The sequence below is a fragment of the Scyliorhinus torazame genome, chromosome 10 (assembly GCF_047496885.1).
Source record: "Scyliorhinus torazame isolate Kashiwa2021f chromosome 10, sScyTor2.1, whole genome shotgun sequence".
Lineage (NCBI taxonomy): Eukaryota > Metazoa > Chordata > Chondrichthyes > Carcharhiniformes > Scyliorhinidae > Scyliorhinus > Scyliorhinus torazame.
In genome coordinates this window covers 86,937,658-86,960,719 of record NC_092716.1, presented here as the reverse complement: position 1 = coordinate 86,960,719, position 23,062 = coordinate 86,937,658, and the positions used below count along the sequence as shown (strand labels likewise).

Genomic DNA, 23,062 nt, shown 5'->3' with positions numbered 1-23,062 from the left:
TGCAGGGGGTGATAGGGGAGGACCATACAGGATTTGTGAAGAGGCAGCAGTTATTGGCGAATATGCTTAGACTGCTAAATGTTATTGTGATGTCCTCAAAGGCAGGTGGAAATGGTAGTGGCAATGTATGCAGGGCTGGTTTAGCACAGTGGGCTAAATAGCTGGCTTGTAAAGCAGACCAAGGCCAGCAACGTGGGTTCAATTCCCTACCAGTCTCCCCGAACAGGCGCCGGAGTGTGGCGACTCGGGGCTTTTCACAGTAACTTCATTTGAAGCCTAATTGTGACAATAAGCGATTTTCATTTCGAAAAGGCTTTTGATCGGGTGGACAGGGTGTATTTGTTGGAGGTGTTGGGATGGTTTGGGTTTGGCCAGGGTTTTATGGATTGGGTTTGCCTGCTGTACAGGGCGCCGATGGCGAGTGTCCGGATGAACAGGACAAGTCTGAAGTACTTTGGGCTGCATCGGGGGACTAGGCAGGGGTGCCCGCTCCTCACATTTGGCAATGAAGCCAATGGCTTAAGATATCAAGGGGTTGGGAAGGGATCGGGCGGTGTGGGGGCGGCAAAGCACAAAGTCTCACTGTATGTGAACGATCTTTTGTTGTATATCTCGGACCCGGTGGGCAGCTTTGAAAGGATCACAGAGATCGAGGGAATAATAATAATGATCACTTATTGTCACAAGTAGGCTTCAATGAAGTTACTGTGAAAAGCCTCCAGTCGCCATATTCCGGCGCCTGTTCGGGGAGGACGGTACGGGAATTGAACCTGCTCTGCAGGCCTTTTCTGCATTGCAAGCCATCTATTTAGCCCATTATGCTAAACCAGCCACGCCCGGTTTTCAGGTATAAATTGAACATAGGAAAGTGCAAGGTGTTCCCGATTAACGTTAGAGGGGAGTTGCCGTTCCGGGTGTTGGGGGCGGGTTTGGTATGAAGGAATCCAGATAGCGTGAAGTTGGGCGCAGCTACACAAATTGAATTTGGCACAGTTGGTGGAGGGGATGAAGGTGGATTACAAGAGGTGGGAGTGTTGCCGCTGTCAGTGGTGGGCACACGCAGACTGTTAAAATAATGGTGCTGCCCAGGTGTGGTTCTTAATGTTCCAGAACCTCCCCATCTTTGCCCAAAGTCCTTTCTTAGGAGAGAAAATTGGATTAAATCAAGGTTTGTCTGGGCGAGGGAGACCCAGCAAGTGAGACAGGTGTTTTTGGAGAAGGGGGCAAGTTTGCTTTGTCAAGTTTGATGAATTATCATTGGGCGGCGAACATCGCAATGGTGAGGAAATGGGCAGTGGAAGAGAGATCTGTTGGGTGGTGGATGGAGGTTGCGTCATGTCGGGGAATGAGTTTGAGGCACTGTTGTTGGCACCCCCTCCATTTTGTGGTCCGGTACTCTGTGAGCCCAGTAGTAGTTTCAGCTTTGCGGGTGCGGAGCTAGTACAGAAAACATTTTGGGTTAGAGGGCATGTCGTTGTGGGCGCTGATATGTGACAATCACAGGTTTGTGCCGGCAGGGCCGAATGCAAGTTCTGGGGGTGACGGAAGGCGGGATACAGTACTTTAGGGACTTGAGTTAGAGAAAAGATATGGGGCGGGATTCTGCGGGGCGGGCAACTCCAGCGCAAAGGAGTGGCGTGAACCACTCTGACGTCGGGCCACCCCGAAGGTGCAGAACCCTCCGCACCTTCAGGGGCTAGGCCAGCAGCGGAGTGGTTTGCGCGAGTTAACGCATGCGCGGGTACGCAAGCGTGTGCTGGCGTCATCCCAGCGCATGCGCAGGGGGGGTTCATCTCCACATCGGCCATCGCGGAGGTCAACAGCAGCCGATGCGGAGGAATAGTGTACCCACAGCACAGGCCCACCTGCGGATCGGTGGGCCCGATCGCGGGCTAGGCCACTGTGGGGGCACCTCCCAGGGCCAGATCCCTCCCGCGCCGCCAGGTCCCGTTGTAATTGACGCCGGCGGGACCGGCTTTAAACGGGTGGCCACTCGGCCCATCGCGGGCCGGAGAATCGCTGGGGGGGGCCGTTGCTAGCGGTCGCTGACCGGCGCGGTTCCTGCCCCCACCAATTCCCCGGCACTGGAGAATTCAGCAGTCGGCGGGGGCGGGATTCACGCCGCTCCCGGCGATTCTCCGACCCGGCGGGAGGTCGGAGAATCCCACCCATGATCTAGCCAAAGGGAATGGTTAGAGATACCTGCAGATGAGGGTCATTGAGGAGAGAGATGCTGTGCTTGGGGCTGCCACCTCCGGTGTTGCAAGACAAGCTGTTGTCAGAGGATGAGACTGGGAAGTAGAGTGTCAGACATTTACAGTGAATTGATGGAGAGGAAGGGCACTCCGGTAGTGGAGTTCAAGCATAAAAGGTAGGATTTGGGCAGGGAGGTGCGTGCCAGAATATGGAAAGCGGCCCTGCAAAGGGTGAATGTATCCTCGATGTGTGTGGCAGCACAGTACCACAGTGGTTAGCACTGTTGCTTCATAACGCTAGGGTCCAAGGTTCGATTCCCGGATTGGGTCACTGTCTGTGCTGAGTCTGCACATGCTCCCTGTGTCTGCGTGGGTTTCCTCCTGGTGGTCAGGTTTCCTCCCACAAGTCCCGAAAGACGTGCCGTTAGGCAATTTGGACATTCTGAATTCTCCTTCAGTGTACCTGAACAGGCACCGGAGTGTGGCGACTAGGAGATTTTCACAGTAACTTCATTGGTGTGTTAATGTAAGCCCACTTGTGACAGTAATAAAGATTATAGATTATAAGCCTCATAGGGCCCACATGACTGTTGCGAGGATGAGCTGTATTTTTTCAAGGGTGGAGGATAGGTATAGGCGGTGTACAGGGGGCCAGCGAATAACATCCACATGTCCTGGGGGGGGTTCTGGTGGGTGTTCTGTGTGTCCCCGAGTCCAGAGGTGGCAATGTTTGTCACTTAGGAAGATCTGCGAGTTCAGCTGGGGAGAGGCCGATGTGGCCTTTGCCTCCCTGATAGTCCGGAGGGAGATCTTGTTGTGCTGGCAGGTTTCGGAGCCGCCAAAGGTGGGGGTATGGGTGAGTGACCTGCTCTTGGAAAAGGTCAAGTTCGCCTTCGAGGGTTGGAGGAGGGGTTCATCTGGAGGTGGAAACCGTTCATTGATTTCTTCAAGGTCAATTGAGGGGTCAGTGGGGCAGGATAAGTTGGGAAGGCAGGTTAGTGGGGGCCTTTGTTTTCTGTTCATGTTGATGTTTGGTCTTGAGATTTTCATGTACTTATGTAAAATGCCTTCAATAAAAACATTTTTTAAAAAAACGGTTTCCATGATTTACCACAGCACAGGAGGAGCACATTACAGGTGTAGGTTCTCCAGCCCTGACTACACTTATGCACCTTATTTATCAAAATATTATTGCTTATATACTATTAACTTACCTCCCCTACATGCTTTATTTTGATTGTCCTAACTTTGTTTGTTTATATTACTTTATTATGACCCTGATTTTCAATTGTGTGTGTTATTTCTCAAAAACAATTTTTAAACGCGCAACTGCTTCACTGTGACGCTGACTGCGAGGTCAATGAGAACAGGAATCTGAACTTTTATGAAGCTCAGTTGCGCTCTGCCCCTGCCCAGACTGAGACCGAGCTCTGCACTATTTAGCTTCGCCTTCTCCTGGTTTCACCCAACTCCGTTACCACCCAACTCCGAAAGAAATCTCATTTAGCCAAGCGGCACACTCAGTGCTGTAGCACTGAGGTGGCCTCCCTTTTATGGCCTCAAAAACAATGCTTTGGAAACTGGATTAAACCAGTTGCAGTTAAACAGCTACAGCGGAGTGACACAGCTGACTCCTGTTTCAGGAATGCAACTAAATTACGCCCAATCAAAGAACATAAGAACTAGGAGCAGGAGTAGGCCATCTGGCCCCTCGAGCCTGCTCCACCATTGAATGAGATCATGGCTGATCTTTTGTGGACTCAGCTCCACTTTATGGCCCGAACACCATAACTCTTAATCCCTTTATTCTCCAAAAACCTATCGTTCTTTATCTTAAAAACATGTAATGAAGGAGCCTCTACTGCTTCACTGGGCAAGGAATTCCATAGATTCACAACCCTTTGGGTGAAGAAGTTCCTCCTAAACTAAGTCCTAAATCTACTTCCCCTTATTTTGAGGCTATGCCCCCTAGTTCTGCTTTCACCCGCCAGTGGAAACAACCTGCCCGCATCTATCCTATCTATTCCCGTCATAATTTTATATGTTTCTATAAGATCCCCCCTCATCCATCTAAATTCCAACAAGTACAGTCCCAGTCTACTCAACCTCTCCTCATAATCCAACCCCTTCAGCTCTGGGATTAACCTTGTGAATCTCCTCTGCACACCCTCCAGTGCCAGTACGTCCTTTCTCAAGTAAGGAGACCAAAGCTGAACACAATACTCCAGGTGTGGCCTCACGAACACCTTATACAATTGCACCATAACCTCCCTAGTCTTAAACTCCATCGCTCTAGCAATGAAGGACAAAATTCCATTTGCCTTCTTAATCACCTGTTGCACCTGTAAACTAACTTTTTGCGACTCATACACTAGCACACCCAGGTGTCTCTGCACAGCAGAATGTTTTAATATTTTATCATTTAAATAATAATCCCTTTTGCTGTTATTCCTACCAAAATGGATAACCTCACATTTGTCAACATTGCATTCCATCTGCCAGACCCTAGCCCATTCACTTAACCTATCCAAATCCCTCTGCAGACTTCAAGTATCCTCTGCACTTTTTGCTTTACCATTCATCTTAGTGTCGTCTGCAAACTTGGACACATTGCCCTTGGTCCCCAACTCCGAATCATCTGTGTAAAATGTGAACAATTGTGGGCCCAACCCTGATCCCTGAGGGACACCACTAGCTACTGATTGCCAACCAGAGAAACACCCATTAATCCCCACTCTTTGCTTTCTATTAATTAACCAATCCTCTATCCATGTTACTACTTTCCCCTTAATGCCATGCATCTTTATCTTATGCAACAACCTTTTGTGTGGCACCTTGTCAAAGGCTTTCTGGAAATCCAGATATACCACATCCATTGGCTCCCCGTTATTTACCGCACTGGTAATGTCCTCACAAAATTCCACTAAATTAGTTAGGCACAACTTGCCCTTTATGAACCCATGCTGGGTCTGCCCAATGGGACAATTTCCATCCAGATACCTCGCTATTTCTTCCTTGATGATTCCAGCATCTTCCCTACTACCGAAATTAAGTTCACTGGCCTATAATTACCCGCTTTCTGCCTACCTCCTTGTTTAAACAGTGGTGTCACGTTTGCTAATTTCCAATCCGTCGGGACCACCCCAGAGTCTAGTGAATTTTGGTAAATTATCACTAGTGCATTTACAATTTCCCTAGCCATCTCTTTTAGCATTCTGGGATGCATTCCATCAGGGCCAGGAGACTTGTCTACCTTTAGCCCCAATAGCTTGCCCATCACTACCTCCTTAGTGATAACAATTATCTCAAGGTCCTCACCTGCCATAGCCTCATTTCTATCAGTCACTGGCATGTTATTTGTGTCTTCCACTGTGAAGACCGACCCAAAAATTCTGTTCAGTTCCTCAGCCATTTCTTCATCTCCCATTATTAAATCTCCCTTCTCATCCTCTAAAGGGCCAATATTTACCTTAGCCACTCTTTTTGTTTTATATATAGAAACTTTTACGATCTGTTTTTATCTATCTTACTCTTCTTTGTGGCTTTTTTAGTAGCTTTCTGTTGCCCCCTAAAGATTTCCCAGTCCTCTAGTCTCCCACTAATCTTTGCCACTTTGTATGCTTTTTCCTTCAATTTGATACTCTCCCTTATTTCCTTAGATATCCACGGTCGATTTTCCCTCTTTCTACCGTCCTTCCTTTTTGTTGGTATAAATCTTTGCTGAGCACTGTGAAAAATCGCTTGAAGGTTCTCCATTGTTCCTCAACTGTTTCACCATAAAGTCTTTGCTCCCAGTCTACCTTAGCTAGTTCTTCTATAATCCCATTGTAATCTCCTTTGTTTAAGCACAAAACACTAGTGTTTGATTTTACCTTCTCACCCTCCATCTGTATTTTAAATTCGAACATATTGTGATCGCTCCTTCCGAGAGGATCCCTAACTATGAGATCATGAATCAATCCTGTCTCATTACACAGGACCAGATCGAGGACCGCTTGTTCCCTCGTAAGTTCTATTACATACTGTTCTAGGAAACTATTGCAGATACATTCTATAAACTCTACCATTTCTACACGCATCCGTTATTTCTTTGATTATTGCCTGCCCCACCATAACGTTACTATTTGGTGGCCTATAGACTACTCCGATCAGTGACTTTTCGCCTTACTATTCCTGATTTCCACCCAAATTGATTCAACCTGATCCTCCATAGCACCGATGTCATCCCTTACTATTGCCCGGATGTCATCCTTAAATAACAGAGCTACACCACCTCCCTTAGCATCCACTCTGTCCTACCGAATAGTTTGATACCCTCGGATATTTAACTCCCAGTCGTGACCAGCCTTTAACCATGTTTCAGTAATAGCTACTAAATCATAGTCATTCATGATGATTTGCGCCATCAACTCATTTACCTTATTCCGAATACTATGAGCATTCAGGTAATGTACACTTATGTTGGCTTTATTACCTCGGTTTTGAATCTTAACACCTTGATCAGTAACCTCTCCTAAGTTATATTTCCTCTTAACATTTCTCCTAATTTTCCTCGTCGTTGAACACATATCTTCATGTAACAACCTGCTGCATCGCTTACCATCAATGTTTTTACTTCCCTGTTATTCCTTTTAGTATTACTGGGCCTATTCACTGCGCTCCCCTCAGTCACTGTACCTTGGACTGTTGCCCTTTTTGATTTTTGACTATGGCTTCTCTGCCTTACACTTTCCCCCTTACTGCCTTTTGTTTCTGTCCCTGTTTTACTACCTTCCAACGTCCTGCATCGGTTCCCATCCCCCTGCCACATTAGTTTAAACCCTCCCCAACAGCTCTAGCAAACACCCCCCTAGGACATCGGTTCCAGTCCTGCCCAGATGCAGACCGTCCGCTTTGTACTGGTCCCACCTCCCCCAGAACCGGTTCCAATGCCCCAGGAATTTGAATCCCTCCCTCTTGCACCATCTCTCGAGCCACGCATTCATCCTATCTGTCCTGACATTCCTACTCTGACTAGCTCGTGGCACTGGTAGCAATCCTGAGATTACTACCTTTGAGGTCCTACTTTTTAGTTTAACTCCTAGCTCCCTGAATTCAGCTTGTAGGACCTCATCCCATTTTTTACCTTTTTCGTTGGTGCCTATGTGCACCACGACAGCTGGCTGTTCACCCTCCCCTCCCAGAATGTCCTGCAGCCGCTCCGAGACATCCTTGACCCTTGCACCAGGGAGGCAACATACCATCCTGGAGTATCGATAGCGTCCGCAGAACCGCCTGTCTATTCCCCTTACAATTGAGTCCCCCAACACTATAGCCCTGCCATTCTTCTTCCTGCCCAGCTGCGCAGCAGAGCCAGCCACGGTGCCATGAACCTGGCTGCTGCAGCCTTCCCCTGGTGAGCCATCTCCCTCAACAGTATCCAAAGCGGTATTATCTGTTTTGCAGGGAGATGAGCCCAGGGGACACCTGCACTGCCTTCCTACTCTTGTTTTGTCTTTTGGTCACCCATTTTCTATCTCCCTCAGTACCTTTCACCTGTGGTGTGACCAACTCGCTAAACGTGCTATCCACGACATCCTCAGCATCGCAAATGCTCCAAAATGAGTCCACCCGCAACTCCAGAGCCGTCAAGCGGTCTAACAGGAACTGCAACTGGGCACATTTCTTGCACGTGAAGAAGCTATGGACAGTGGATATGTCCCTGAGCTCCCACGTCGCACACGAGGAGTATGACACGGGTCTGGGATCTCCTGCCATGTCTTAAACCTTAGGTAAACTTATACAACTACAATTCCAAAAAACGAAAGAAAAAATAAATAAATTAGACAATGAAAAGAAAAACTACTTACCAGTCCCTTACCAGGGATAAAAAGCACCTCCTCCCCCCCAAGCTTCAAATTCCCACCTCGCTTCAAATTCCCAAACTCACTCTTGGTCGTGTCTCACTCTGGCTGTCTCTTCTTTGGCTCACTGGGAGAACTCACTGGGAGTGAGTTACAAGTTGCTCTTTTTAAATTGGCCTGAGTTGCCCCCCTCCACCACCTGCTTTTAGATCAAAGTAGATTAAGGTGACTGACACTTAACTGCCAACCAGTTATGTGCATGGGTGGGGCAGCCCTTGTTAACCTTCACTGTACAATTCTAGATTAATTTAAACTCCTGAAATTTAAAAGGAAGTCTTACCGATTGGATTGGATTCAATTCCCACCTAGCTTCAAATTCCCAAAGAGCAGCTTTTAGTTACTAATTTAACTAACTTAGCTTGAAATTAACCCTGAATTTACATTTAATTCACTCAACATTTGTTTAGCCAAGCGGCACTCAGTGCAGCAAGGAAGCATAAAGGAAGATGGTTGTGGTTGTTGGAGGCCAATCATTTTAGTTTCAGGACATCACTGCAGAAGTTCCTTAGGGTAGCGTCCTACACCCAACCATTTTCCGCTGCTTCGTCAATGACATTCCTTTCATCTTAAAAAGTGGGGTTGTTTGCCGATGATTGCACAATGTACAGCACCCATTTGTAACTCATCACATACTGATGCAGTACATGTCCAAATGCAGAAACACCTGAACATTCAGACTTGGGCTGACATGTGAAAAGTAACACACACGCCACACCCAGGCAATGACTATCTCCAACAAAAGATAATCTAACCATCGCCCCTTCACATTCAATGGCATTACCATCGCTGAATCCTCCACTATCAACATCCTGGGGATAACCATTGACCAAAAACTGAACTGGCCTAGCCATATAAAGACTGTGGCTACAAGACCAGGTCAAAGGCTCGGAATCCTGCGTCATGTAATAGACCTCCTGAAGCCCCAAAGCCTGTTCATTATCTAAGGGTACAAGTCAGGAGTGTGACAGAAGACTCTCCGCTTACCTGGGCACAGTAGCACAGTGGATAGCACTGCTGCTTCACAGCGCCAGGGTCCAAGGTTCGGTTCCCGACTTGCGTTACTGTAGACTCCGCACATTCTCCCCGTGTCTGCGTGGGTTTCCTCAGAGTGCTCCGGTTTCCTCCCACAAGTCCCGAATGACGTGCCATTAGGGAATTTGGACATTCTGAATTCTCCCTCAGTGTACCCGAAAAGGTGCCGGATTATGGCGACTAGGGGTTTTTCACAGTAACTTCACTGCAGTGTTAATGTAAGCCTACTTGTGACAATAAAAAGATTACTATTATTATGAAGTGCAGGTCCAACAACACTCAAGAAGCTCAACACCACCCAGGACATGCCCGCTTGATTGGCACCCCATCCACAAACATCCAGTCCCTCCAACACCAATGCACCGTGGCATCAGAGTGTACCATCTACAAAATTAACTTCTGGAACTCATCAAGGCTCCTTGGACAGCACCTTCTAAACTCACTATCCCTACTACCCAGAAGGCCAAGGGCAACAGATGCATGGAAACGCCATCAGCTGGAAGTTCTATTCCAAGCCATACACCTTCGTGGCTTGGAAACCTCCAGGATTTGAATCCAGCGACAGTTTCGTCCCTGCCCTGGAACTCCCTCCCGAACAGCACTGTGGGTGTACCTACACTGTGATGTGGAGATGCCAGCGTTGGTCTAAGGTGGGCACAGGAAGAAGTCTTACAACACCAGATTAACATCCAACCAATTTGTTTCGAATCACTAGCTTTCGGAGCACTGCTCATTCCTCAGGTGAATTTCCAGTCACCTGGTGAAGGAGCTGTGCTCCGAAAGCTAGTGATTCGAAACAAACCTGTTGGACTTTTACCTGGTGTTGTAAGACTTCTTACAGTCTACAGTGGCTCAGGAAGGCTGCTCACCACCACCTTCTCAAGGGCAATAAATACTGTTCTAGCCAGTGATGCCTACATCCCAGGAATGAATTTTAAAAACCTTCAAGTCAAGACAATGTCTTGCTGTACATGCCATACAACCCCCTGTAGATTTCATCAACTTTAAACAAGCATAGAAACCACCAAGCATATCTACGGGCAGTAGAAATCTCAGTAACCAGCATGTTAAGTAGTTGATTTTAAATAATACTGTTGCGGGGTGGGGGGGGGGGAGATAAAGAGAAGGGTTCATTCCTTCCGCTGAATGCATGTATATCATGGTGTTGTTTTTAAAAGATGGTATCAGCTAGAGACTCATGCTCAAAATGGCACCACGAGCATCAAATGACACACCTATTCTGCATATTTCCAGCAGACACTCTCTGTATACACTAAAAGGCATCTGGCTTGCACCAGAGGTTTGAGAGTGGGCTGCATACACTATCATTTGGTATTCAATACAAAAAGACCAGGCACTAAGGAGTCGGATTTTGTTGCCAAGGATCACAAGGTTTTTTTTTTTAAGTGAATCGTCTTCTTTCCACACACCAAATAAACTTCTTTTCAGTAGATTGACAGAAGGAGCAAGACCATAAAGTGGCTTGTACACTAAACATCCTTGAGGCTTAGATAAGAGATGAACTGAATCATACGCATTGATATATTCAGTAAATGATGGAGCAGTAGAGAGGTGTTCTTCACAAGCATTTGAAAATTAAGAAGGTATTTTTAAAGATTAGTAAATCAAAGGCTTCTTTGTCAGCACCTTCCAAGCCCATACTTTCACCGCCTAAAAACAAGGGCAAACTCATGGGAACACCTGCAAATTCCCCTTCAAAAGTCACACAGCAGTCTGACTTGGAAATGTATCATTCTTTTATTGTCACTGGGTCAAAATACTGGAACATCCACCCTAACAGTACTACGGGTGCACCTACACTGCATGGACTGCAGTAGTTTAAGGTGACGCCTCACTAACACTTTCTCAGGGGCAATTATGGTTGGGCAGCAAATGCTGGCCTTGCCAGAAATACTCTCAGCCCATAAGTGAATAAAAAATCTAGTCCAAGAAAAGCTAATAATCTTTATCCGTGTCATAAGTAGGCTTGCATTAACACTACGGTGCCTGATCAGGTACATGGAGGGAGAATTCAGAATTTTGGGAAATGTGGGAGGAAACCGGAGCACCCGGAGGAAACCCACGCAGACCCCAAGCCGGGAATCATACCCAGGTCCCTGGCACTGTGAACCTATTTGGATTCAATGAAATTTGTCTTTGCCAGCAGCTTGAAACGAGCCCAAAGCAAATCTACAGCTGATCTTTCACACTGCAGTTCATATTGCCAAGTTTTAAATTCCATAGCACTGGGACTACGGTGCTGAGGACCCGGTTTCGAATACCAGCCCTGGGTACTGTCTGTTTGGAGTTTGCACATTCTCCCCGTGTCTGCGTGGGTTTCACCCCCACCACCCAAAAGATGCGATAGTTAGGTGGATTGGCCTTGCTAAATTGCCCTTTAATTTGAAAAAAAATAATTGTGTACTCAAATTGTGTACTTTAAAAAAATTAGTTTTAAATTCCAAACCAAGTAAAAGATACAGGGAAATTATAGAATCATAGAATTTACAGTGCAGAAGGAGTCTGCACCAGCTCTTGGAAAGAGCACCCTACTTAAGCCCACACCTCCATCTAATCGAAGGGCAATTTAGCATGGCCAATCCACCTACCCTGCACATCTTTGGACTGTGGGAGGAAAGCAGAGCACCCGGAGGAAACCCACGCAGACTCTGTAGACAGTGACCCAAGCGGGAATCGAACCTGGGACCCTGGCGCTGTGAAGCCACAGTGCTAACCACTATGCTACCGTGCATAGGGAACAAGTCTCCAACTAGAGTTTGAACCATCATTCTGTGAACATAGCGAAAAGAATATTTACTGGGTACAGAGTAATACTGGCTGCCGATTGCCCACTTTTGCACCTTCCAGAATTTTTAGAACTTATCTTTTCATAGATTATCATAGAATTTACAGAATGGAGGCCATTCGGCCATCGAGTCTGCACCGGCTCTTGGAAAGAGCACCCTACCCAAGGTCAACACCTCCACCCTATCCCCATAACCCAGTAACCCCACCCAACACTAAGGACAATTTTGAACACTAAGGGCAATTTATCATGGCCAATCCACCTAACCTGCACATCTTTGGACTGTGGGAGGAAACCGGAGCACCCAGAGGAAACCCACGCACACACGGGGAGGGTGTGCAGACTCCTCACAGACAGTGACCCAAGCCGGAATCGAACCTGGGACCCTGGAGCTGTGAAGCAATTGTGCTATCCACAATGCTACCGTGCTGCCCTTAATTAAACTTTTTTAACTCCAGATTTTTATTGAATTCAAATTCCACCATCTGCCCTGGTGGGATTTGAACCCATGGCCCCAGAGTATTACCCTGCGTCTCTGGGTTGCTAGTCCAGTGACAATGCCACTACTCCACCACCTCCCCGTAAGTCTTCTCCTTTCCGAATACACTAGGTGGAATTTTCCAATATTTCTTCAAAGTGAAAGTGAAGGTTTCAGCAAGAAAACGGAAAAAAAAAGCATTGTGCACAAGTTTCACGCCGTGCCCGTGACATCCTGCCCGATTCACATGCCTGGAATTACTTCAGCTCATCAATCAGTGGGGTAAACTCCTTTTAAACGCCTCCCCAGTACTTTTTCCAAGTCTATTCAGGGGGGTGGCTGCCAGGACGACTACACCACATTTCACTAAGAGAGCCTTCACCAAAATGCTAGATGGGGGCAAGCAGAGGCGTGACATCCTTTACCCTCGAACGGGCAGATGGCCAGCCAGAATGATGACAAATTCTGCCTGTGGGACCTGGTGGCTGCGATAGTGAGCGCTAGCTCACTCCAGATATGTCCCTGGGTTCAGTCGTCCCAAACCTGATGGAGCCACAAAAGCAGAGTCATGAATATAAGGAAGGGATGTCAGCATCCCTCTTCGGAATACAAGGCCAACTGGAGGAGTTCCATCGCCTTCTGTCTTGAGGCGATGGTGCATTCACTCCGAGGTAACAAGGCCAACACAGCAAGGGTGGCGTCCGCAGTGCAGATGTGTACTTCATGTTTCCAGTTCATGGTTCGGAGGGCGTGAGCTGCATGGTGCAGGACATCAACTGCACAGTGCAGGCTATAGTGAGAATCTATGAGTATCAGCGTCAGAGGATATCGAGGCTTCCGGATCTCACTGCGGCTGCCTCTCTATCCCATGGGGGAGTGCAGGGACACTGGGAACCCACATGGAAGAGGATCACCAGCACAGTTGGGGCCTTCCATCCAGGAGACCAATGAGGTGTCCCGCCCATCTGCCATCCCTCTCCCTGGGACCGACACAACTCCATCTACCAAGGAAGGTAGCACTACAACACCCGTGCTGCACAAAAGCAGGCCCAGACCATCAGGATCCTGGTCCTCCAGAGCACTCCCTCCAAGGTAATCTCAGGCAACAAGGCCTGGAAGTCAGCAGGCTGCCTCATCCCTATAGATCCTGGGGAGACACAGCGGGAGGGGGAGGAAGGAGAAAAAAATAGTCACATAGTACCCACGGATGAACTTCAGCACAAGTAGAGATTAATCACCAGTGTTCGCACCATTAAATGTAATAAACATCACATTGATCACTCAAAGTGCCTTCCTGCTCTCATTTCACAGCTGCATGCTCTGCCAACACTCGCGCAAAGCTGGTGCATCCTCCATTTGCTCATTGCAGCTCAATGGTTCTCCCCTTCCCCCTGTAACGACGCAGTCATGCTGATGCGATCCTGGTAATGCCCCTGCCTGCCGACCTACAGCAACGCTCTGACCTCTCATTTGTAGCAGCATTCTTTCATCACGAGGAAGCCATCGGCTGAAAGTTTGTGACAGTCTGTCCATCTCCTCAGTAAGTGGGACACGCCAGGCCCCCTGTCCTCAGAGGAGGCACTAGCAGCTGAGATGTGTCATTCTGAATCTCATCGCCTCCTGTTCAATAGCAGGTCACGCTCAGATGTCTGTCAGGCAGAGGCCAGGCATTCGCAGAAAAGGGGCATTACTCTGTCCTTACTGCAAGTCATCCGCTTTGCTCACGAAAGGAGTAATCAACACGATGATCTCCTGCTGATACGACTCAGGTTAGATGGCCTCACTCCATGGGGAGACATAGCTGATAACTCAGTCCTGGTCCTCTCCCAAAGCAGGAAGCAATCAAGGTGAAGCAATCAAGGAGTGCCCTAGCCTTAGACCTTATTTGGGACCAGGCCATTGCCTGAAGGCCTTCCTCAGTCTCCTCTGGGGGGTTGCCCCTCTACTTCCTCCTCAACCGAGATATGGCGCTCCTGCATATCTACCTCATCCAGCACCTTGCCCTGTCACAGTGCCAGGTTGTGCAGAGTGCAGAACACCACGATGATGCATGACACCCTCTGGGGGCTGTATTGGGGGGCTCCCTCTGACCGGTCCAGGCACCAAAACCCCATCTTTAGCAGGCCTATCGCCTGCTCGACCAGCGCATGAGTCTCGTTGAATCGGGTCTCAACTTGTGTTTGGGATCGCCACACTGGCATCATCAGCCATTCCTGAGTGAGTACCGTTTGCCCCCAAGGGGCCATCCTTCTAGCTCCTGGTTTTCCTCAAATACGGCTGGGATCTGTGAGCATCCGAGAATGTAGCCGTCATGTGTGCCCAGGAAACGGGCACACACTTGCATTCTGCACATGGCTTGTTTGCAGACAATCTACATGTCGAGGGAGTGGAATTCCTTGGGGTTCATAAACGGTGCTCCATGCCGCCATGGGGAATGCAGAACCACATGTGTGCAGTCTATGAGACCCTGCACTTGGGTCAAGCTAGCCACACAATGAAGCCCATGGTATCTTGGCTTGCCAGATCCCAGTCAAAGTTATTGTACTAGTGAGCCCTCGCAAATAGTGTATGTCATCTCCCTATGCGCTGGTGTGCAGCAGACTGGGACATGCCGTACAGGTTACCCATGCAGCCCTGAAATGAGCTGTTTACATAAAGGTCCAGTGCGGCTTAACTTTCACGGCACAGAACGTCCGGTGACGGCGGGCTGGAGGCAGCCGCACAATTGAGGGCTCCCGTTCGGGAGCAGCGTTTTCGGGGCTTTAAGCCCGGTCCCAGGGTCCACGGAGGCAGTAAAAGCAGGGAGAAGACACAGAGACGGCACAGTGAAGGCACAGTAAAGGAAAATGTCGAGGGTGAGCAAATCAATGGCCGTAAAAAAAACAGCTGAGTGGAAAGGTCACCACGGGGTCACCAAGGAAAATGGAGGCTGGAGCACCAGAGGAGGCCGCATTACTTACAGCTGAAGAAATAACTAAGGTGGATGACTGCGGAATTCGAAAGGCAGTTTACAAAATACATGGAGACAATGAGGAAGGAGATGAGGGAGGTTGAGAGTGTGCTGGTGGAGGAGGCAATTTCCCCGGTGACGACGGCGGTGGCGAGCGCAGTGGCGGAGGTGCAGGAGCAAGGGGAGGCGCTGAAGGAAGTGGAGGAGACATTATTGCGGCATGGTGATCAACTTACCTCAATGCGGAAGGTGATGGAGATTAACAAGGATCTGCGAGGAAAAATTAAAAAATGAAATGAAATGAAAATCGCTTATTGTCACAAGTAGGCTTCAAATGAAGTTACTGTGAAAAGCCCCTAGTCGCCACATTCCGTCGCCTGTTCGGGGAGGCTGGTATGGGAATTGAACCATGCTGCTGGCCTGCCTTGGGCTGCTTTCAAAGCCAGCGATCTGGCCCTGTGCTAAACAGCCCCATGGAAGACCTGGAAAACAGATCCAGGCGACAGAATTTGAGGATTGTGGGGCTGCCCGAAGGAGTTGAAGGACCGAGGCCGACTGAATATTTTGCCGCGATGCTGGAAAAACTATTGGGGGAGTGGGAGAATCCCTCCCAATATGAACTGGATCGGGCTCATCGGTCGTGGAGGCTTGTACCAAAGGCGAGTGAGCCGCCAAGGGTAGTGACTCTGTGCTTCCATAAGTACAGTGTGAAGTAGAAGGTCCTGTGCTGGGCCAAGCAGAAGCTGGTGGTGCAGTCCTGGTATACGTGTATACCAGGACTTTACGGTGGAGCTGGCGAGGAGGCGGGCTGCCTTCAACCGGGTGAAGAGGGCACTGTACATTAGCAAGGTGCAGTGCGGCATTGTATATCCAGCGAAGCTGAGGGTGACTTACAAGCTCAAGGACTTTTATTTTGGAACGGCGGAAGCAGCGGAGGAGTTTGCGAAGGCAGAAGGACTGTGGCAGAACTGAGAAATTGAGAAATGGCCATGTGCCGATGTAACCTCATGACTGTATTTTCTTCTTGTTTCACTGCGTGCGGGTGTATGGGCTAAAGGAGTCAATGTTGTATATATTTGGACAAGGGAAGTGGTGGAACTTTCACTCGAAATGAGGGCTCTTTGGGGTGTAGGTGGATATGCGGGGTTTGTGTGCTAAAAGGGGTTTCTGGGTTTTCCTAGGGCCGGGCAAGGGGGAAAGGGACCCGGGCGAGGGCCTCCACGTTGGCCGGTTTAAGCTGGCCAGTGAACGGGAGTGAGGTGGGGGAAGGGGCTGCGGCCATCGGAGCCTGGCAGAACAGGGTCCGAGTGGTCTAGCCGGGGTGGAAAGTAGGGGGAAGGAACCAAGGTTGGGGGGAGGATTTTTACAAGAGGCAGTGGACGGGAGGAGTTGGAGAGGGGCGGGCTGACAACTCTTGGGTATCATGTACGGTACTCTTTCAGAGGCTGGATGGCGTTGAGTGGGGGGGGGGGGTGAGTGGACTCTATAGGTTAATGATGACCATGGGCGGTCCCGGACTCCTTTTTCTTTTTCTCCTTTGTTTTTTGATTCCACCGTGGGAGGGTTTGTTTTATTGGATGCATATATTGACAGGTGGGCCGTTGTTTGGGGTAGTGGGAGGATGGGATCGTTGTTATTGTTAAGGGGATAGATTTTGTATTTGTTAGCGTTTACTGTTTGTGGATGGGGTGTAAATTTTGAATGAAAATGTGAAAATGGAGAATAAAAACATTTTATAAAAAAAATGTTTTAAAAAATAAAAAACTTTCAGGGCCACAGGCAATGGTCAAACTCCCAGTCCATGGTGGCGCAAACTCCTGCATCACCGGGCACAAATGGTCCACCAATTCCCCGGGACAGATGCTCTTCTCTAGTAGCCGCGTGGCCACTAATGTTTCCTTCGAGCCACCTCCCATGTGTGGCCTTGCTGCTGGTAAATGAACAGGCTTTGCCCCTTCCTCCTCTGCAGGGTGCTGGTCCTGTCCATGTGCAGTCGCATGTTGACAATATTTCTGTTAGTCCACTGCAATCAATACCACTTCCAGCTCGACTGGCTTCATGAACATCGCAATCTAAAAACTGAAAGGAAGCAAACAGAAATGTGAGCATCGAGGAGTCCTGACAATATCTTAACCACTATCCCCTCAAAACATGGGACATCCATCCACCCATACACATTCCCCTGCGGGGCACCTTTCCAATGAGCTTCACACAGTCCTCCCTTGCCATTGGCCAGGTTCTCACACTAGCCTCTCTCTGCTCCACATGACAGGTAGGCATTCACCTTGGATAGAAGTTGTGGCCCGTTTCTCCCCATCACCCCTCCTCTCCAAGGGGGAGGGCCAAGGGCAAAAAAGTGCATTGACTTGACCTGTATGCTAACTGTGCACGGGTTTGAAACATTGCCATCAAAGTTGTTGTGCAAGGGGTGACTGACAAGCTCAGTCACCTTTGCCCCTTGCATTGGGAACTAAATCTGTGTCACCTCTCCCTTATGGAGAGGGGAGTACAAGCCAGGAGCTCAATGCTTCAGTACTCAGATCTCAGTTTAGGTAGTGGGTGCCAATTAGCGGCAGAATCATGCATTACAATACAGACTAAATCGGCATAATTGACTCGTCAACTAAGGGTCAGGTATATGATGTGGCAGGCAAGGCTCATTGTATCCATGTCAAAACTCAGCTCTATGGTTGGATTTCACCTTCATGGGTTGCGGATAAAACGAGTCTCCCATCTTGGGCAACCAGCCACCCATGATGACATCGGTGAGAGTCTGGGCTCCATGACCATGACGCCGCTCCAATGATTCTCCCGCCACCGGACAATCGGCGCCATTGGCACCGGTCGGGGGCCGCTCAACGCGGCCTCTCTCTCCCCCTCTCCCCCCCCCGGTGATTCTTCCCGTCCGATGGGCTGAGTTCCCGCCAAGTTAGGCTAAGTCCCGCCGGTGTCGTTCTCGTGTGGTTCAGCCCGGTGGGACCTCGGCGTTCACGCTGCGGGGGGTGGCCTGGTTGGGGGGGGGGGGGGGCCTCCATGATGGCCTGGCCCGCGATCGGGGCCTACTGAGATTATCCTGGCGGGGGCCTATGTTCCTCCGTGCCCTGCCCCTGCAAGTCTCCGCCATGTTGAGTTGGGGCCGGCGTGGAGAAGGCAGCCCACGTGCATGCGCGAACTTGCGCCGGCCGTGGCGCGCACGCGCAAACCCACGCCACGTGTGCTGATGTCCGTATCGGCAGCTGGCGCAGCGTGAGGCTCTCCAGTGCCGTGCTAGCCCCGTGCGGCACAGGATCGCTGATCCTAGGGGCCAGATGACGCAGTCGTAAAACGCTCCGGCTTTTACGACGGCATTAACACTTAGCCCAGGACAGAGAATCCTGCCCATGGTCTCACCAGAGGTAACACATTTTTTAAAATTACCTCTTACTTTTATATGCTATATCCTTTCCGAGATTTTATTTTTCCTTGATTGTGGTGGCTTAATGTTAGAAAATGTTATGATAAGTCATGTTCTTACATTCTCTAGCCATCCAGCATGCTTACAGCACAATGTTGACATTCATGCCTCTGAGTCAGATGGTTCTTGCTTCAAGTCCCTCAATTGAGTCTTGAGCACAAACATCAAGGCCAATGCTCCAATACGCTACTGAGGGAATGCCACACTCCTGGAAATGCTATCTTTCAGCACAATGTTGATAAGCAGTTAAAAGGAAACTCATCTCCAGCATTTTTCATAACAGGGTATTTGGGGACAGTGAATTTCAGCAAGGTTGAAAGCCAGAAAATAATGAATATCAGGCCCATATACAAGAGCCAAAATAGCATTTGCCATTTTGACTGAATTGAGTATTTAAATCTACATCTCATCTGAAAGATAGCATTTCCAGGAGTGTGGCATTCCCTCAGGAGCGTATTGGAGCATTGCCCTTGATGTTTGTGCTCAAGACCCAGTTGAGGGACTTGAAGCAAGAACCATCTGACTCAGAGGCATGAATGTCGCCAACTGAGATGTCACAGGATTTATTTTACCACCCACCCTTGAAAGTGTTTTATTTTTTATCATCATAGAATTTACAGGGTAGAAGGAGGCCATTCGGCCCATCGAGTCCGCACTCTTGGAAAGAGCACCCTACCCAAGGTCAACACCTCCACCCTATCCCCATAACCCAGTAACCTCACCCAACACTAAGGGCAATTTTGGACACTAAGGGCAATTTTTCATGGCCAATCCACCTAACCTGCACATCTTTGGACTATGGGAGGAAACCGGAGCACCCGGAGGAAACCCACGCAGACACAGGGAGCACGTGCAGGCTCCGCACGAACAGTGACCCAAGCTGGGAATCGAACCTGGGACACTGGAGCTGTGAAGCAACAGTGCTAACCACTGTGCTCCCGTGTTGCCCAACTCTGCTACCCTTTGGCTCTTTTGCCAATTACCTTGAATCTCTGTCCTCTGTTTACTAGATCAGACGGTTCTGCGAACCTGATATGGCACGCAAGCTATAGTTTGCCTACTCCTGTTCTAGGTGGCAGGCACTTTGGAAAGTGCTATTAAAGGAGCCTTGGTGAGTTGTTAGTGCATTTTGTATATGATGCACACTGCTCCCAGTGTGCCAACAGTGGAGGGAGAGAATATTTAAGGTGGTGCCAATCAAATAAACTGCGTTAACCTGCATGGTGCCGAACTTCATGAGCGGTTTTGAAGTGGCACTCCTCCAGTCAAGTGGACAATATTCCATCACATTTCTAACTTGCATCTTTTAAGAGTCAAGTGATAGGTTACACACTTCAGAATTCCCAGCCTTTACATAGCTGGTCCTGCTAGGTGGCTGATCAATGGTCACCCCAGGATGTTGATGGTGGGGGACTCAGCGAAGGTAGCACCTTGATGTAGTACATCAAGGGGAGACAGCTAGATTCTATCTTGTTAGAGATGACCATTGCCTGGCACTTCAGTGCAATGAACGTTATTTGTCACTTATCAGCCTCAGCCTGAATGTTGTCCAGACCTTGCTTCCAGATGAATCAAATATCCTCTCCTACCTGAAATTGAAGTTTTATTAATTCCAAAATAGCTTGGACAGAGTAAATCTTAGCATTTGAGAAAGTCAAGGATTTTTTGTTTTGCAGCAGTTCATAACTACTGGAAGAAAAGCATATTTTTACATGCACTTAATGAATATATCATAAACTATTTGATCTATTATAGCAGTGAATTAAAGATTAAATGATTGAAAAATGTCTAAATTTATAAAAACAACTTATGTATGGAATTAATATTGTGCAAATGCACTTACATGTAGGTAATTAGAATGAAATTCAATGAACAGTAAATCTAATATAAGCACCTGACATGTTTAAAAAGAACTCCATTGCCAAAGATATATAGCTTCATCCCATCAAGGCTGCTCTCAATGGAAAGCTGTCCTAGTGCGGAATCTGGGTATTTCACTAACAATTCCAGAACAAGGACATATAACGGTTTATCTACCATTTCACATACAGAGTTACAACCCCCTTCAGAATGATGTATAGAACTGACAGGGAGGCACATATCTTTGGAAACACCGCCTATAATAAAGAGAGGAAAATTAATTCATATAAATAGTGACGGCAAGAAGCCACAACTGGTAGATCTTCAACTTTCCACCCAAGCACAAAATTGCCATTATAGATTGACACGCAGATTTCATTCCCATTTTGATTTTTAAATGCTAATTTAGCCAACTCAAAATTTACTCTACGAACTTTGGGAATTCCTGAGATTGTGAAATGCACAATATAAATGCAAGCTTTTTAAAATGAAACCAATGGCAGCTTAGACACGGTACAGGATTTTATTTACTAAATTAGCATTATCCCTCGAAATGCTAGTTTAAAATAAAATAATCTTGGCTATAATAAATACTAGGTTTGAAACAATGAGAAATATAGTTTGGTTGACAAAATTTAATCTGAACCAATCAACTAATGTGATTTGGTTCTTTAAAATTAGTGCAATAGAGAATATAACATCACTGCTCAGTCGCTGCAGCACCAACATCAGATTGTTGAAGCCTACTCTTTTCATAGGTCTTGTTATTTCTTATGTTTATGTTTTCCAATCTGATCAGCACCGACTTTAGGGTGGCTATCTCAATGGGTTTAATAACATCTCAAAGGTTATTATTATGATTCAGTTCCATTAACATTTTTATTTTATTTTTAAAAACAATATTTATTAAGATTTTTAACACAATTTTTCACCCTTACAAACAAACCCCCCCCCCGTAACAAATAGAAAGAAAACGCACATAGCAAGACATAAACATGGTAAAACGATATGTCACAGAACTCTGTACATTGGATTCCTCCCGTACATGTCAGTTTTCTAGATCCTTCATGTATTTTCTTGCTCAAATACCGCCCCCCATGGTAAAACGATATGTTACAGAACTTTGTACATTGGATTCCTCCCGTACATGTCAGTTTTCCAGATCCTTCATGTATTTTCTTGCTCAAATACCGCCCCCCATGGTAAAACGATATGTTACAGAACTTTGTACATTGGATTCCTCCCGTCCATGTCAGTTTTCCAGATCCTTCATGTATTTTCTTGCTCAAATACCCCCCAGACAGACCCCTCCCCCCCCCCACCCAACGAAAGATATCCCCCCCTCCCCCCCCCTGGGTTGCTGCTGCTGACCGACCTTCATCTAACGCTCCGCGAGATAGTCTAGGAACGGTTACCACCGCCTGTAGAACCCCTGCGCAGAACCTCTCAAGGAAAACTTTATCCTTTCTAACTTGATAAACCCTGCGATATCATTTATCCAGGCCTCCACGCTGGGGGGCCTCGCCTCCTTCCACATTAGCAAGATCCTTCGCCGGGCTACTAGGGACGCAAAGGCCAGAATGCCGGCCTCTTTCGCCTCCTGCACTCCCGGCTCGTTCACTACTCCAAATATTGCTAGCCCCCAGCTTGGCTTGACCCGGACTTTCACCACCTTAGATACTGTTCCCGCCACTCCCCTCCAGAACTCCTCCAGTGCCGGGCATGACCAAAACATATGGACATGGTTTGCCTGGCTTCCTGCGCACCTCCCACATCTGTCCTCCACCCCAAAGAACCTACTCAGCCTCGCCTCCGACATGTGCGCTCTGTGAACCACCTTAAACTGTATCAGGTTAAGCCTGGCACACGAAGAAGAGGAATTAACCCTACTTGGGGCATCAGCCCATAGCCCCTCCTCAATCTCCTCCCCCAGCTCCTCCTCCCATTTACCCTTCAGCTCCTCTACCAATGCCTCCCCCTCTTCTTTCATCTCCTGGTATATCGCCGACACCTTGCCTTCTCCGACATTGTCGGGGGCAGGGTCCCTCCCTCCCTTGCCTCGTTAAAAGTCCTCACTAGCAGCGGGGCCAACAGGCCTACGTACTTCCTATAGAACTCAACCGGGAACCCGTCCGGTCCCAGGGCCTTCCCTGCCTGCACACTCCCCAGACCTTTGCTCAGCTCCTCCAACCCAATTGGTGCCCCCAAACCAGCCACCTCCTGCTCCTCCACCCTCGGGAACCTCAGTTGGTCCAAGAATCGTCTCATCCCCTCTTCCCCCGCTGGGGGCTGGGATCTGTACAGCTCCTCACAGAAGGCCTTGAATGCCTCATTTACTTTCGTCGCACTCCGCACCATAGCTCCCCTTCCATGCTTGACTCCCC

At 48.2% G+C, this 23,062-nt stretch overlaps 1 protein-coding gene across 2 annotated transcripts in view; it reads right to left on the bottom strand.

Moving 5' to 3' along the window:
• The window catches only part of LOC140430716 (BTB/POZ domain-containing protein KCTD19-like), a 200,582-nt gene that overhangs the window by 137,487 nt on the left and 40,033 nt on the right, over positions 1-23,062 (bottom strand). For both annotated transcript variants that reach the window (XM_072518382.1, XM_072518383.1), the window contains one exon: positions 20,713-20,935. In XM_072518382.1, the coding sequence (XP_072374483.1) occupies positions 20,713-20,935 (223 nt within the window). The remainder of the gene's footprint in view (positions 1-20,712; positions 20,936-23,062) is intronic.